At 35.0% G+C, this 17,321-nt stretch overlaps 6 protein-coding genes across 6 annotated transcripts; 1 reads left to right on the forward strand and 5 right to left on the reverse strand.

Moving 5' to 3' along the window:
- Positions 1-869: 869 nt before the first annotated feature.
- On the reverse strand, positions 870-2,514 carry LOC104718799 (DNA-directed RNA polymerases IV and V subunit 4-like). The gene is made up of 8 exons (XM_087470356.1): positions 2,362-2,514; positions 2,203-2,265; positions 1,933-2,064; positions 1,717-1,828; positions 1,556-1,633; positions 1,435-1,468; positions 1,282-1,350; positions 870-1,190 (listed from the first exon to the last, which is right to left on the reverse strand). The coding sequence occupies exons 1-8, from the start codon at positions 2,411-2,413 to the stop codon at positions 1,116-1,118; spliced, it is 615 nt and encodes a 204-aa protein (XP_087326482.1). The 5' UTR covers positions 2,414-2,514; the 3' UTR covers positions 870-1,115.
- A 544-nt stretch (positions 2,515-3,058) lies between these two features.
- LOC104718800 (oxaloacetate tautomerase FAHD1, mitochondrial) lies at positions 3,059-5,345 on the reverse strand. The gene is made up of 7 exons (XM_010436603.3): positions 5,029-5,345; positions 4,644-4,809; positions 4,509-4,561; positions 4,084-4,146; positions 3,725-3,775; positions 3,495-3,612; positions 3,059-3,410 (listed from the first exon to the last, which is right to left on the reverse strand). Exons 1-7 carry the CDS (start codon positions 5,134-5,136, stop codon positions 3,295-3,297), a joined length of 675 nt encoding a protein of 224 aa, XP_010434905.1. The 5' UTR covers positions 5,137-5,345; the 3' UTR covers positions 3,059-3,294.
- Positions 5,346-5,415: 70 nt separating this feature from the next.
- LOC104718801 (uncharacterized) lies at positions 5,416-7,153 on the reverse strand. The gene is made up of 3 exons (XM_010436604.3): positions 6,805-7,153; positions 6,338-6,443; positions 5,416-5,728 (listed from the first exon to the last, which is right to left on the reverse strand). Exons 1-3 carry the CDS (start codon positions 6,988-6,990, stop codon positions 5,646-5,648), a joined length of 375 nt encoding a protein of 124 aa, XP_010434906.1. The 5' UTR covers positions 6,991-7,153; the 3' UTR covers positions 5,416-5,645.
- A 346-nt stretch (positions 7,154-7,499) lies between these two features.
- LOC147936047 (uncharacterized) lies at positions 7,500-8,357 on the reverse strand. The gene has a single exon (XM_087468568.1). It carries the CDS (start codon positions 8,355-8,357, stop codon positions 7,500-7,502), a length of 858 nt encoding a protein of 285 aa, XP_087324694.1.
- A 2,962-nt stretch (positions 8,358-11,319) lies between these two features.
- LOC104718802 (bidirectional sugar transporter SWEET17) lies at positions 11,320-14,395 on the forward strand. Its single transcript, XM_010436606.2, has 6 exons — positions 11,320-11,504; positions 11,637-11,673; positions 11,791-12,001; positions 12,357-12,521; positions 13,331-13,450; positions 14,020-14,395. The coding sequence occupies exons 1-6, from the start codon at positions 11,471-11,473 to the stop codon at positions 14,176-14,178; spliced, it is 726 nt and encodes a 241-aa protein (XP_010434908.1). The 5' UTR covers positions 11,320-11,470; the 3' UTR covers positions 14,179-14,395.
- A 600-nt stretch (positions 14,396-14,995) lies between these two features.
- LOC104718803 (late embryogenis abundant protein 41) lies at positions 14,996-15,999 on the reverse strand. The gene is made up of 2 exons (XM_010436607.3): positions 15,705-15,999; positions 14,996-15,352 (listed from the first exon to the last, which is right to left on the reverse strand). Exons 1-2 carry the CDS (start codon positions 15,785-15,787, stop codon positions 15,121-15,123), a joined length of 315 nt encoding a protein of 104 aa, XP_010434909.1. The 5' UTR covers positions 15,788-15,999; the 3' UTR covers positions 14,996-15,120.
- Between the last annotated feature and the right edge of the window lie 1,322 nt (positions 16,000-17,321).

Below are 17,321 nucleotides of genomic sequence, written 5' to 3' on the forward strand. Positions count from 1 at the left end.
GTTTGAATCTTGCTAGATATTTGATAAAAAAAACAAAAAAAAAGTACATACAGTTTATTGGATGATCATTATTACTTGTTGTATAAGCCTAACATATATGTGAGCGACGAAATGGGAAGCATCCGTTGAAAAAGCTCTAGAACCTTAATCTGTACCACATTTCCTAGCATTGTCAGCGATGAAAGCATTTCAAAAATTTCTCATTCCTACTCTAACGCATCATCCATAAGACCATATATAGTGGTGTACAAAGCAAGAAGACAGTTACCAGTGTGAACATTCGTATTGGAGCCGTGAAGTCGGCGACCACAACAATCGCTCAGCTGCAACACTTTTTGTCAAGCTAAGATAAAGTGAACTCATTGGGACTGAATCCAAGTCTCGGGTCGATCATGATGCTTGTAACCAGAAATCAAGGTGGTCCAATTGACTGACACTCTTTGTGAGGCATTTGGTCGAAACAGTGTTATGGTGAATACAGGGATTCAATAACATGGGCAGGAACAAACCTTCCCTCGGTGTGACGCTTGGAGACAGTACAATTCTTCGGATAGCATGTTGTGTAGGAGGTAACATCACTGCCCATTATTAGGTAGGTCGTTCCTACTCGTGCACAAAGATCGTTGGACGGGAGTTCTAAAGTCAAGACGTACCCACACGTTTGGAGACTCAGATACACCTTCAGCTGTGACAGCAAGTTGAATCGTAGCCATGGTGCAAAAGGTTAAAATGAGAACCATCACAGATGCTCGCGAAGCATATCACAAACATCACAGAGTTAAGTAGTTAACTTGGTCAAATGTCAATAATTTAATTAGGCAGATTGCATTCAAGTCAGATTTATAAGATTGCCATATGAGAACACGAAGTAAAGGAAGTTGGTGTCTTCAGATGCGAAAATGCTATTGTCAACTACAAATACAGACGATTCCAAACCAACCGACATACTAAATCACACTAATAGAAGTGCCAATGGCCAAAAAAAAAAAAACTAGACAAAAGTTGCCATTGCGCAGGTTTGTTAATATTGAGAAAGGCAAAGACGCCAATACATTTTAAGTTTAGCTGCAAACTACTCCTAGCATTGAACAATTTACTACAGCCTTCTCTGCTCATTAATCCGATTTCTTCAGTTTGGATAGCTCCACCAATGCATCTTGTAGGGGTTGATTGAGCACCTCTTTTTTAGCCTGCATTGTATGAAATTCCCCAAGTACATTTAGATCTCAAAGAATAAAACAACAAACACATGAGAGACTCTGGTAGCTCTAGAAGCCTCACCTTCAGCGATGGAATAAAGGCAAGAACTTCATCTACAGTATCTGGAGAAGCATTTGCAATCACACACATCTACACATAACAACAACACTCAGCATTAGAAAGAAACGCTTGGTCAATATATAGAGTCAAAGTGCTTAAGTAGTAGCTTGTTACCTCGCCATCAGAGATACCATGTGTTTTCAGAGGTCTGATATTAATCACAATCGCTAAGTTTGAAAACAACACACAATCAAAAATACACAGAATAAGAAATAAGCACAGCTAAAAAGGATACGCAAGAGCTTGTCTGACAGATTGAGGATTTGAGTAAAGAACACAACTCTCCACATAAGCCACTGCTCTGTGATACGACCTGGAGATTGAAAACTACAATCTTAGAGAACTAGAGAGACTCATTCAGCAGAGAGAAATGTTGTGAGTAGAGAGATTACTAACACAGGAATTTTAATGGAAGGGTCTTCAGACAACCCAACCAAATGTCCCTTAATCCCATCTAATATCTGAAAAGCTTCACAATCCATCATGCATTCAGCATTCTCAGGAAGATCTACAAAAATTCCAATCATCACACAGCAAGCAAAATGATGAAAAACACAGAACGGGAACGAAACAAAGACCCTCACAAGCAAAATGGGAAGACTTTTAACAAACCTTTGAGGTCGAACGAGTGGAGAGAGCTTTTGCTAGACTTGGTAGGTCTGTCTCCTTTGCCACCTTTAGAAGCAGAACTCTGAAATGGTTGATCAGAACCGTTGAGCATCTTATAATTAGGTGCTGGAGTCCCTACAGCACATTCATAAACAATAAAAAGATGACATTTTTATCAAATCAAAACGAGCAAAAAAAAAAAAAAAAAAAGCTTGAGACTTTGAATTCGTAAATCAGATAAAGAGAAGAAGAAGATGATGAAAAAGGTTAAACCTTGTTGATCAAAGTGGATTTTTCTACCCTTCTTGGGGTTTGTTGAGTTCCCATCCTTCCCTCCTTCACCAATTAAAAAAAGAACCCTAGAACTTAGCAACCGAGTCTCGAGGAAAACGATAATTAACAAGAAAGAACAGAGTGGGGGAATACACAAACCATCTTTGGACTTGAGAGAGGATTTGAGCCCTTTGCCTCCTTTCTCTGACATTTTTCTGCTACGAGACAAGGATTGAGTGAGAGATAAAAATGCAAACTTTACAAAAAAACTACAGTGGTGAAGACTGAAGAAGAGAAAGCACAGCCAAAGTAAATATGGTCGATTGGGCTTCTTGGGCTTATATATCATAATTTAATAAACCCACGGCTTGAGCCCACGAGTTTATTTATACTCAAATTCAAATATGTCACAACTTTGACTTTGTGCCAAGAGATAGGGAATAGAGGACTTTGAGCTTCTCTCCACACCTTTCTTTATATTCGATGATTCACGTTGGTTCCCACTTTCTATATCAAAAGAAAATATCATTTCCAAACTTTAACCAACTCGGTATGAGATTCTCCAGAACAAATACTGTAATAATAAAAGTTTGATACATTCAATGTCAGATAAGATCTAAGTCCCCAATTTGCTTGAGGGGATAAAATATGCTTCCTTGATTCTCTGCTGCTTCAACCAACTCTTTTAAGCTGTTTCGGTATCTTGGGTTAACTCGGTTGGTTCAGACTTCTCTTTGTCCTTTCAGCCCTTAACTATTTTAGCCTTTTATTTTTTATTAAACACTCTCTCTTTGAATCCAAGAAACTCTTGTATAACGTATATAATCAGGATTAATGGGAATGTTGTAAACGACAATACATCAAATCTCGCCGATTCCAATGATTATAAATATCACAACTTTCCAAATGGTTCCCATACAAACAATCTAAACCGCTCTAGCCACTGTTATTAGAAATTACAAATGAAAGAGGTACAAGTTTTACTAAAACGTTACATTCTCCCTTCTCAAGTGTAAGGAAAACACTGTAATTTGATTAAAATAAGAGATGATTTTGTAAGATCGACATTTTGTATGAAAACAAAATTATAACCTAAGAGCTCAAGGGCTTCACACGCCTTTCGACATCGAATTGAACTTCAGATAAACCAGTGATCCCGGCCGTTATCTTCTGACCTATCTTTACAGGTCCAACACCTTCTGGTGTGCCTATAATTTGAAGGGATTGTTTTTATACGTTCTGAATATTTTGAGATGGGAATACACACACAAAAGTTATATATATGTCAGTACCTGTCAAGATGACATCTCCTTCGTAAAGGGTCATTATAGAACTTATGTAGCTGATGAGGTACGGGACCTTGAAGATCATATCTTTTGTCACACCCTTTTGTCTTGTTTCACCATCAACCTGTCACATATTAGATTCAGTTTAGCCACTGCAGATTCTTAAAGTGGGGAAATAACTTTTTAAGTGACAACAGAACAAGAGAGTGGGGGGGGGGGGGGGGGAGGGACAAAACCTTAAGCCAAAGTTCTAGATTGTCAGGATCATGCACCATCGCCTTTGGCAGCTGAAAAGTGACACAAGAAACCAAATTAATCTAGAAGATCGTAAAGTGTTTAAACTCTCAGCAGGATAGGACATATGATCCTCATGTCTAGTCTCAAACAAAATATAAAACACACAACAGGCATAATATGACAAAGCAAACAATTTGTTGTCATACCCTAAACCGCATATACTACAATCTGATCACATTGCAATCAGACAAACAAAATATATGGGTGCATCAAACAGCACAAAAGTAGCATTTCTCATATAAACTAGCTATATGGTGTGTTGGAGAAACTAGCATCTAGGTTTGAGATCAATACTTACAACAGAGCTGATAGGAGTGAAGGTATCTTGTCCTTTAGCAAGCGTCCATGGGAGACCAGCTGCCTGAAAAAGAGAATGAAAACACGATATATGTTTAAGCACAAAACTAAACTGATAAACAGATCACTCTTCATGCAAAACCTCAAATCCATGATTTTGGTTTATATAAATGGTGGTTGAAAACAGTCTGAAAAGCCCAATTCATGACCCCAAATACAAAAAAATCGATCTATAGAGCTTATAGAAGAGATATGAACAAAGAACGAGTTGTATCATTGATGTTTTGACCATTTGTGCAGGTTTAACATAGACTGGTTCAAAGGATTGGTAAATGCAAAGCAGTAAGAGAATAAAAGAAACAACATTGTATACATGTACACCCCCAACAAGATCCATTGATAATGAACTAAAACTAGGTTTCCTACCTTAGCAGAAGCTTGGAGTTCCCGAGCAGTCATATCAAGAGCAACCGCATATCCTTCAGAAAAAAAAAAAACGATGAAAATACAATAAGAAATGACGAAGAAGCTAATAATATTATACACTAAGAAAACACATACCTCCAATGTAATCCATAGCAATAGATTCAGGAACATCTCTAGCCTTCTGTCCAATAACTAAAGCAAGTTCCACTTCATGGTGAAGTGAATCCAAAGGATGTGGTATCTCAATCGTTCCTCCGTTTTCTAAGTAGGATGATGTTGGCTTCAAGAATATCACTGGTTCCTGTTTCCCAATTTTTCAAGATTCACACATCACTAACTTTGTTAAACTCTCCGATTTCATAGTTTCTCGAGGAAAGCAACACGCAAAGCTTTCAATCTTGGATCAAAATGGTAGTGAATAACAAAAACTCCATAATTACAGAGAGATTCAAAAGAGACCACGAGAATCTCAGAAATCGTTTTTAATTCAGAAAAAGAGGGAGAGAGAGGTTGAAGAAACCTTGGGGACGGCGTTGCCTAGTTCTTTGGCGTGAGCGGCGTAGTTACGCCCGACGCAGACGATCTTGGTGCCTTGCTTGAACATCCTCTGTATCATTGACGTCGCCATTCTCCGATCGATGCAATACAAAATTCAACAGTCTTCTCTTCTCTCTTTTGTCTTTTTGGTCAGAATCGTGGAAATCAATATAAAATTCGGTAATTTTTGTCATCGAGTCTAATTCTAAACCGGAATTTACTATTCGAATCCCAAACTTTTGTGTGTTTCACATATGACACCCCTTAACTTCGAAAATACCAAATTCATGTTCATAAGGCGATCTTTCTAGTTTTGACTAAATTTATGTAAAAGAAGAAAAAAAAAAGCAACACAAACCGACAATTTAGATTAATCAAAGCTGAGTTTTTTTAAATATGGTGAAATCAAATTTACATTTGACGAAGATGCATGACATGTACTGAAAGACTTTTAAAGGGGGTTTATTCTCCAAATCTGGTTGGTTAAAAGCCTTAAAAGTAACACATACATACAAAAACAAGATACTAACTACAACGCCATGATTGATGATAATGCCGACTCAAACATCACAATGAGCTTTGCTTGGTTTTTTCCAATTCTTAACCAGACTTGAATAGCAGGACAGCTTTCTGGTCGAGGTAGAAGTAAACGAAATGGTTTGTCTCGTGCGTTACATAAGAACCTGCAGAAATAGAGATCGTCGAATAAGTATCAAACGAGGATGGCAATTAGATTCTACAGACAAATAATAGAAAGCCAGTAAGATATATCACTTGTTTGTTGATGTATCATGCACATGAATACTTTTGCTAAGACATATCACTTGATTGTTGATGTATGCACATGAGTACTTTTGCTAAGTAAAGAAAAGCTTAAATCCACAAACTGTGAGGCTAAGGGGGTGTTACCACATCCTTGGGACCAAAAACATAACCCAAAACTTAATTGATTCCATCAGAAAATGAATACCTAGCTTGGTGGTACCAACATTCCTATCATTTGCAATATCGAACTTCCATGTCACTGGGACCAAAACCTAACCCAAACTTTTCTTCAAAAACCATTCAAGCGCGCAATACAAACAATTGTCCCAAATTAAGTAAAGTTAGGACAGAGAAGCAACCAAACCATTGATCTTACTCACATATTAACCAAACGAAAATCAAAGAAAAATGGATAAACCAACGACGACAATATGTTCAAAACCAGATTTAGCTACTAAGAAATCACTAGTATATACTCCTTAAGGTGGGCATTGTTTGAACTTAAGTGAAGAAGGAAAGGAACTAACCAAAGTTGCGACCAACAATGCAATGCCAAGTAGCACCATGTTTCTTGTCAAACTCCTTCTTTATATTCTCAGCTATATCCTTCTCCACACTGTACTTCTCAAATGCCTACAAAAAAAAAAGCAAAACCCCAGATTCTGATATGTAAAATCCTCATTTCGCAGTAGTATACATCAATCACTCCATATATAATTTTGAGATACTCTCAGTTGAACCAATCGATTAATCAGGTGAACAGTTCCCTCGCCTATAACCAAAATCAGATTTCGAGAGTTGAGATTGAGAGCAATAAGACCAAATCAAACTCCAGGAGATGATAAATCAGTTAGTATTTCCTAAAATAAATATATATCACATGGCACAAATCAATAAGCATCACGTCATACCCTAAAAAACTCAAGATCAAGATATGAAAAACCCCTAAATCCGAAGAATGTACACAAAGGGGGAGAGTCAGAGAGAGACTAACGGAGACGGCGATTTCGATAGCTTCCTTCTGCATATCCTCTTTCATATCAGCACTCTTGATAACAGCTCGTTTCCCAACCGGTGGAGAAGCTTCGAGTTCCGGAAGACTAGATCTCCGATCATCTGAGATAGTTTGCGCCGGCGCACCTCCTCCGTTCACGCTCTTCTTCCTTCTCCCGTCACTCATCTTTTTCTTTTTTTCTTCAATTTCGTTCGTCGGTGAACCTTTTTTTGAAAATCAGATTTGCTGAAGAAGGAAGAGAGGAAAGCGTAAAGCACGGAGGCTATATAGTCTCACACTAGTAGTAGTCAGTACTTTCGTATAGTATTTTTCGTGTCGGAGTCAAGATACTGATGATAACTGCATAGATTGGAACTCATTGATACGACATCGTTTCTGAGCTAATTGGGTCCAACGGCCCAAATGTGTCGTGAACCTCGATAGTCGATACTCATATCTCAAGGCCCAAATTCATGGAGATTATTATTTTTTTTTTTTTTCCTTCCAAAATAATTTTATTACTAAACAGAGTTTGCATCAGAGTGTACAAATTGCCTTAAAAACTATGGACATGAATGATAGATTTCCCATGGTGAGGGATGTGTGACTACTTTTTTTGCTAAAATATCAGCACAAGAATTGCTTTCCCGATGACGAAAAGAGAAGATCATTGAGTTGAAACTATGTCGCCACCCTCAGATAGTGTCCAAAAACCTTTTCAGTCGCGGATTGTTGCCATCTGCATTGAGTAGTCTTGGGATATTTATGTTGTCCCCTTCAAAAATTATCGACCGGTAGCCCAATCCCCAGCATGACTGAATTGCCCATACTAGGGCAGAGCATTCAGATTCTTCTATAGTCAGACGTCCTTGGAATTTACCCATACCGCAGTGTAGTACTTGGCCATTTGAATCTCGGATTATCCATCCTATTCCGGATTCTCTGTCACCTTCATGATGTGATGCATCATAATTACACTTTACCCACCCTGGTTGGGGTCTTGTCCATCCAGAGCGTCGCTGTCGAGTTCTCATATGGTCTGATGTGTTGGTCGTAGTTTCTGTATGAGTAATCCAATCCTTTGTGTCCGATGTTGCTTGGTTGATGAGAGTACTTTCACTTATTAACTTCTTGTTAAAAACAAGATCATTTCGACCTTTCCATATCCGCCATAATAGCCAGAATGGTTGAGATCGAAAGATTGCATCAATAGTCCTATCTTTATAGAGAGCAATAAGTGATAACAACTTCTCATCGACCGATCTGGTAGGGTCACATAGTTGAGAGATGGGATAACCGGCCTGTCGCCACACTCGGCTTGCGTATGGGCATGAAAACAGCATATGGTCTGTAGTCTCAAGTATAGAACAGCACCTTACACAGTATGGATTCACGTTGATGTTGCGTGTGAGTAAATTCTCACCCACTCCAATAGCCCTTGATGCCACTCGCCACAGAAAGTGTTTTAGCTTTGGTGTTATGTGCGTCTGCCAGATTCCAGTTGCCAATGCAGGTGAAGTTGCCAAAGGTGGTTGTGGTCTTTCTTGATCCATCCTTGAGTTCATCGGCAGCCAGTAGCCAGATTTGACTGTATAAGTGCCATCTTTGGTGTGGCTCCATAAGTAAGTATCAGGTGATGGTGTTGTAGGGAGAAATAGTTTGTAGATCAGATAACAATCTTACGGCAGGACCACTTCTTGTATTTTATCTTCATCTCATTGTTGAGTCAATGGATTAATAATATCTGCCACAAACAAGGTAGAGTCAGACATTGGTAGTACCCGTGGGGGCCGAGCAGGTATTGTTGGCATCCATGGGTATGAAACAAGGTTCGTAGTAGATCCATCGCCAATGCTTATTTGAATTCCCTTTGCCGTGAAAAAGCTTTCATCTCTGAAATATCTCGCTTTTAAGAGTCTGAATAGGAGACAGTGGGGTCTATTTATTAGTTTCCACACCTGATAAGCCAAAAGCGCTTGATTAAACATGTGTAGGTCTCGAAAGCCTAGACCTCCATTCCTTTTAGACACAACCATCTTCTTCCAAGCTACCCAGGAAACTTTACGTTTGTCTTTTGTTGTACCCCACCAAAATCGAGCCAGCATGCTATCTATTTCTGAACAAATCTCCATTGGAAGTTGGAAACAATTCATAGAGAAAACAGGCATCACATAAGCTACTGCCTTGATTAGAGTTTCTTTTCCCGCTGCTGTTAAGAATTTAGTATGCCAGCTCTCTGTTCTTTGCTGAACCTTATCTTGAATGTCATGGAGATTAACTTTGGTTTAGCATAACACAAAATATATACGTGAAATTTTTGTTTAGTATTAATTATTGTTTTATATTTATGATACAACTTTATTAATTAAATTTTTAGTTTTATCTTTCATTTGAAATTTATAAAATATTTATAACAAATGAAATATTGTATTAGCAAAAAAATAAAATAGAAAATTAAATTGTTTTCTTAAAACATGTAAAATTACCTCGAATATAAATGGAAGAGGTATAAAAATATAAACAATATTGTAGCTCCAATAAGTGATGTTAATAAGATCAATTTAACTTCACAAATAAGTTAAAATTTCTCAACAGGTTCAAGATTCATATAGGACTATAAAAGAGGTAAGGCAATACGGTCACACGATATATAAAAATATATCCAAAATTAAATAATATATATATATACTAAAATATCAAACCAAATAAAACCTCACATATTTAAAATATAAATAAATTTTTAATTTTTTTTTGTGATTATGCACCTAATTTAATAAATGTGAAAGGAGTTACAGACAGTTAAGCATACATGTGTGTTGATCATATCTTCTTGAACACACCATAACATCCATAATAGTATATTTCTCATGTTCAACTTTCTTGCATTTTTTCGGGTTTTTAATAGTTTGCTCGATTATTTGGCACGTAATATTAAAATTAAGGTATTCGTGTCCTTTGTATTTATTCTTCTTCGCTTAACTAGATCTTTTGAATTTCTACTAAATTAATCACATTAAAAAAAATAATTTATGATAACTATAGACTACATTATATAAGTTGTCTATGTGAATTAAATTGTAAGTAGATAGTACTTCAATTTTTTCAATCCTACTTAAAAATTCAAAATTATATCATTAGATTAATACCTATTTATGGTTTTTTACATATGAATATATTTATTATGGAAATTCAATAAAATTTATTGCCTGACAATTTTATAAAATAATATGAGAATTTTAAGTGTGAAATAAGTTAGAAAAATAGGAAAGAAACAGTTTTTCCAAAATATATATATATATATATATAAATATAGGAAAGAAACAAATGTGTATTGGTCATATTTTTTTTTTGTCTTTGCAAGTGTTTCTTAACATAAACTTTTTAAACCATTATAAAAAATATAACTTCAATAACATTTTATTGTTACTGAAACATCTAAGGCATTTTACAAAAATTCTTTTTATTATTAATATTACATATTTGTTGTTTATAAATGTTAAGGTTCAAAAATAAGTGAACTCTAAACGCTAATTTAAGATAAATTATTGTTTCATATTAAATGTCAAATTTAGTCTCAAATCTGGGAAAGTGTGGAACCAAAACTCTAAACGCTAATTTAAAATTATATCCCACTAATTAAAATTGGAAAAAATGTCAAAAAAATCATGAACTTTCAAATTTGGGAAGAAAAAAGCATGAACTTTCAAAATGTCATTTAAATCCCAAATTTTCTGTTAACTTTTCAATAAAATATGCAAGTTTCATTTACCCGGCCATTTAAGGCATTATGCTAAATATCCTTTAAAATCACAACTTCTCCGGTAAATTAGACCATCGCCTTCTCCGTCGGACAAAGAGGAAGTTCCAACGTTGCAGAGAACCAGCTAACCGTATCAGTAAATCGAGAAATGGTTTAGTGTTTTTGATTTAAAGATTTTGAGTAACAATATCACTTTATGCGTTTCTTTACTGGTTAACTAAACAATGTAGCTCAGTTGGATATGACTACATGGAAAACTTTTTTAAGGTAACGGGTTCGAATACCAATTTTTTTTTAAGGTTTATTTTTTTTGAAATGATGTCGTTTTACTGTTAACGGAAGTTAGCTCCGCTATTGTGATTTTAACAGACATTTAACGTAATGACTTAAATGACCGGGTCAATGAAATTTAGCTATTTTATTGAAAAGTCAACGGAAAGTTTAAGACTTAAATAACATTTCGAAAGTTCATGCTTTTTTCTTCCCAAATTTGAAAATTCGTGATTTTTCGACATTTTTCCCAATTTTAATTGTACAATATTATTACATATACCGGAGGGAAATCTATATTCCACTAACCTTATTTTTTATAACATGAAAAAAAAAAAAAAAAAAAAAATCCTATAATTTCTTTTACCCCAACTCATTAAATTGTGTGTTTCTTGTCATTCATCCAATAGCAATTGTCCAATAGTAATTAACCACCATTCACAGCAATATACTTATATAGTATATACACAGTTGCATACTTGGATACATTATAGTGGCCCATTATAGTGTGAACAAATAAATAAAACATTATAAAACCCAAAAGTCACGTTTCCCCGAATTAAGTAAGAAGCCTCCTCCCCTTCCCCATCTCTCTCTGTCTCTCTGTCTCTCTTTCTCAAAATTATTTCTCCAAAAATGGCAGAGCCAAGTTTTTATATTGGAGTCATAGGTAACACCTTCTTTGCACGTATCCTTATAATATCTCTACTACGTACACATCTTCACGATCGTGTATGATGATGTAAACATATATGTGTGTCGGTAACCTCGTATCTTATGATTTGGTGTTTGAACGACGCAGGAAATGTAATCTCCGTTCTCGTCTTCCTATCACCAGTGTGAGCTCACTCTCTTTCTCTCTTTTAATTTTTGTAACAAGTAACAAAACTGAGTCATATACTCTATAGTTTTTTTTTATCATCGATCGGTCCAAAATTAATATACAAAATCATCAGGGAGACGTTTTGGAAAATAGTAAAGCGGAGATCGACGGAGGAGTACAAAAGCTTGCCATATATTTGCACGTTGCTAGGATCGTCTTTATGGACATATTACGGCATCGTTACTCCCGGAGAGTATCTTGTTTCCACCGTCAATGGATTTGGTGCTTTTGTTGAAACCATCTACGTTTCACTTTTTCTCTTTTATGCCCCTCGACATCTCAAGGTTTTTTTCATTTTTTTTGTTTTTATATATGTGTATGATCTTTAGTGTTTCTTATATGATAGCTGGCTAAAATCTTCATTTTATTTGATGCATTTTTATTCAGATTTGGATCTGATTATCAGATTTCTATGTCGCATTTTAAATTGATTAATGTTTTTCTCCCTAAAGTCAAGTTGATTAAAATATTTGATCCACTTGTTATAAGACATATACAATAGGGAGTCTAGGATGACTTGTAAAGTAAAATTTTCCAATATATTTCAACATTTTACAAAGTGTTTTGGTTCGTATGATTGAAACTTTATATATTTTTATGCTCAAACTGATATGTTACTTTTGTTTTCTCTTTTGACAGTTGAACACAATAATAGTGGTAGCGATGTTGAACGTATTCTTCCCAATCGTAGCGATTGTAGCAACGAGAAGTGCGTTTGAAGATGAGAAGATGCGTTCTCAATCGATAGGTTTCATATCTGCTGGTCTAAACATTATAATGTATGGTTCTCCTCTTTCTGCTATGGTAAGTTCATTCCTTAATCTTAATTTCTTCCACCTATCTGTCAATTTCATTGCGTTTAGTAGCGTTTAGGTACTTTTTATATCACCCACGTTTTGAAATTATGATATCATCGTCCATATCCCACTTGGTCCTTTTTGAAATTGCATAAATTATTAATTGTTTTTTTTCTTTTCCTGTGGCTGTCCATAATCAAAAGTGACCCACCTGGTCTGAAGACTAAATTTTTGCATTAAAACATAATGATTTTAATTAATTTAGTTTTGTTTTTTAGTTAGTGGAGTTCGAATATCGTTTATAGTATATATATATATATATATATATATATATATATATATATATATATTTTACCAGAAATAAGGCATATCTAGGTTCATTTTTGTGGTAGTTGTTCATTTAGTTTATAAAGGTTATTTTCGTTCACACATGCAATCATCATCATATTATAAACCAACAACCACCAAATGGCATTTTTAAGCACGTCTTTAAAAAAAAATCACAGTCACATATCAATTAGAAAAACTTGTACGTCATTAGATTTTTCTACATATAAAATTTGAAAATAAACGTCACAATTGTTATATTTATTTTTCCCAGCTATAATAATGCATCACGACTTTTTTCGTGGGCCCATTTTATATATAAAATATTAGATAAAGACATATACGTATCAAAAGGCATATACGTATCATTTTCGTTTTCATATTTTTTTGTGCGACAAAAATAAAATAGATTTATGTTTTTCTAGTTTATCATCTGTTATTATAATAAAACAAACTTAATACAAGTGTTTTTGTTAATTAAATTTACAGAAAACAGTAGTGACGACGAAGAGCGTGAAATACATGCCGTTTTGGTTGTCGTTTTTTCTCTTCTTAAACGGCGCGATTTGGGCTGTTTATGCTTCACTCCAACACGACGTATTCCTACTCGTAAGTATCGTTCTTTCTTTTTTTTACTGTTTTGATCACATATTTATGGTTATAACTCCGACGTACGCTCTCATGCTGTCCCCAGTGTCTCATGTCTCATAGTCTTTGGCTTTGGACATACACAAAAGAACAAAGCACGAAAACTCAACGAAGCTATTTCTTCAATCGACCCCATGTCTCTTTAATATTCAAACAATAACTCTAAAATAGATTGTCGTTTTCTTGACACCTAGTTTATAAGGGGGAAAAAAGATCTTCTGGAAGAAAATGTAGATTTATATGCATAATGTTTTTAAAGAAATTGAAAAATGTGGACTCCAAGCCTCCAACATCAAACAAATGATTTTATGTGGTGATGTTTACAAACAATTAGTCTTTTTAGAGAATTAAAGTGTCTGGTCTACAATATGCAACAACTACTATTTCGTGGGGTCTTTTTCCTAATGCGTCTTCTTGAGGTTTCGGATAGGTGTTTGAAATTTGATTGATTATGCTGTTGAGAATAAAGTATTTTGTTCTTAATTTATAATATTTTTTGTTCTTTCTTTTTGTGGTTAAACAATGAGTAGGTGCCAAATGGAGTGGGGTTTGTGTTTGGGACAATGCAACTCATACTTTATGGAATTTATAGAAATGCCAAACCGGTTGGTTTAAGCAACGGCGGGAGTGAAATTGCTCAAGATGAAGAGGAAGGTCTCACATCAAGTGTTGTCCCTCTCCTCTCTTAAATCTATTTCTCTTTCGTTGTGATAAAATTTACAACAAATCAGTTTACTAGATTTTTTTGTTTTTGTTTTTTTTATATCGTGAAGAGCTTGTTAATCTGGGTCTTATAGTTTATAAATATAAATCTGTCTATTTTTGTGTCCATTATTGTGGTGTGCGATCTTGTGTACGTTATTCTTTGGACAAAAATTAGATTAATTTGAAGATTATTACATATTATTCTTGGACACTATTATTGACAATAATAACTTATCCTGATTTATAAAAAGTATCGGTTCCATAATATATGTATACTCTCTTCTTATTTTTTCAAATCTGGTTTGAGAAACTTTCCCACTAATATATATAAGTAGCTCAATAATTTGGTTCATTAGGAAGGACACAAGGTTCATCTTCTTCTCAAAGCATCCAAAAAATTTTGATCTCAGTATATAGCTTAGATGATGCCAAGATCTAGATCCCTACACAGTTTAACACGATTCATTCATAATTGATTGTGGCAAACAAGTACTTCGTACATTGTTGTTACTCGATTAGATCCTGTAATGAAGCTAGATAGCAGCATATTACCCGATTACATTGTATCAGAGTATTATTAGCAGCCTCAACAAAAATGTGGGTGAAACCTGAAACCATCATAATCTACTGCTAGTACACAACCTTTGTTGTCTTTGATATAAGACAAGACAACATATTTGTGACAAAAAAAAAAAAAAAAAAAAAGACAAGACAATTATATGGTAAACAATATAAGTCGATATTGAAAAGTATATCTTGTTTTGTTGACGTTGGTGGAGAATCATAATTATACTTTTGAACTATATAAATATTATCTTTTATTTTTTACTTAAAACTCTCCCGTACATGACAAAAGATACAACACACGGAATCAACATAATCGCCTACGACAACCTTCCCCTGGAACCGACCAATTAGAATCCTCTTTAGAAAGACTTGGCTTTGTTTTTCAAAAGCAACTCTCTAAGCTCCGCTGGATCAATCTCAACCGCACGATTGGAGGGTCTGTAATATCCCGTGACTGGATCTGGTCCCCAAACAGACTCTACCTCTTGATCCAAAGCTCTTTGTTCCATCTTCCCCACCATAACTCTGGTGGAACCTCCCTTACTCAATCCTGTTGCTGTCACATTCTGGGATGTCGCAACGTAACTCCTCCTACACTCCCAATAACAACAATACGACGACATTGATTATATATTTTTCCAAAGATGAAAAATTAGAGAAAATAACGGAAAAAAGAGGTGATTACATCATGCATAATAAGTATCTTTAATAGATCTAAGTAACGTGTGTGATATAGATGCATGATAGATCAAACTTTTAGCCTACACTCAAAACAGTCAATATTAGATTTATACAATTTTTACAGTATGTAAGTCATTTGAATATTTTTAAGAACTGTACATGATCTAAGCAAATAAAAGATTTTGTAAATGCATATATATATATTGTAAGTTCGTAACTTGGAAAAAAAAAACGGGTCATTCTAACTTGTAAGCACAAGTACCTTAAGACAATGGAACCAGAAAGATTGCGAGATGCGGCGGAGCAAAGATGCTTGACGGCGCCGGAGAGTGAACGAGCGGCCATTTTCTTTTTTAAATATATCGAAATATTGATTTTATAAAAGATATGAAGACGATAGAGCTTAGCGTTTTAGCTACCGCAAAAACAAAGATCGTTATATTCTTTCAAAGGCAGGTATTAAGCCTAAGAAGAAAACAATCGTTTTTGCAGTAGCCACCGGTGCTAAGCCGCCGTCAGGTGTTCTCAGGTGATGGTTTTTTGAGAGTCTTTCTTTAGGGTTTTGGGCGCGCTTTATATACACAACGGTAGAGAAAATTGGGCTCATGGGCCTTATTCTGGGCCCACGCTCATAATTACTGCCAAAGTAACAAAAGAAGATTAAAAAAAGAAAAAATGTCATTAAAATCCTCAAGTTATCATTTTTGTTGATTTAAAACACAAACTATGGATTTGGAGGTAAAAAACACAAATATTTTGTTGACTTTCAAATAATTTGCAAATTCTTGTTGATCTGGCCTTTTGAGGCACAACGTTAAGTGACCAAATGGAGAAATTAGACGTAGTTAATTATCTGTTAATGAGATCCGTTAATAGCAAAACATCGCTATTTATAACACCTTAACCCCCCCCCCCAAATTGAGAAATCGATTCTCATTTTCCCTAAATTTCAAATCTCAATCGATAATCTCTTTTCTTCTTCGATTTCTCTTTTCTTCTTCGAGTTCAACAGATGATTTCTAGCTCAGAGATATTGGTGGTAGCTTTGTTTGACCGTGGAGTGCCATCAAAGTGTGTTTGTGGAGCCGGAGTCATTAGTTGAATTCGCAGAAGAAGATCCAATCGAAGAAAAAAGGAGGAATCACAAATTAGGATTTGTGATTTGGGGATTTTGGAAGGAATTGATAATCGGGTTCGATTTAGGGATGTAATTAACGGATCTTGTTAACGCCTAATTAACCCGTTTAATATCTTTGTCTGGCCAGTTAACAGTGTGCTTCAAACGGCGAAGTCAACAAAACTTCATGATTTAAATAGAAGTCAATAAAAAAGTGAGGATTTTTTTCAACAAATGAAAACTTCGTGATTTAAATTAACGAAAATGGTAACTTGGAGATTTTAATGACATTTTCCTGTTAAAAAAACTGTAAATGTGATTATTAAGTAAAGAACTTACAAGTGAAGAACACAGAAAACTGTTTGTAATTTGGTATAGTTCGATGATAAGATCACATTTTAGTTTGTTTGTTTTAGTTATGAAGGCGCGTTGCTCTGATTGTATTGGAGCAAATAAAGTATGTAGAAACCAATGTACGTCTTCCACTTGACGATACTTGCAAGTTCCAAATTATAAAAAAATAAAAAGTCTATAAAAGATCTGCGAATAAACAGGTAATTTTGGTACAAAATATCAGAAGAGGTCGGTGGTGGTGGTGAGATCTAAATGATGATACCTTAAACGTGTCGTGCGTATCACAATACAAAACACACGGGTGTCATTGTGCCAAACGAGCTTCATGACCAGCATCGTCTCTTTTTTAGTGCTTCCATTGAAGCGTCTTATTATTTCATGATTTTATTGACGTCTTAAAACGTTGGT

Source organism: Camelina sativa, chromosome 10, assembly GCF_030686135.1.
Source record: "Camelina sativa cultivar CO46 ecotype springtype chromosome 10, ASM3068613v1".
Classification (NCBI taxonomy): domain Eukaryota; kingdom Viridiplantae; phylum Streptophyta; class Magnoliopsida; order Brassicales; family Brassicaceae; genus Camelina; species Camelina sativa.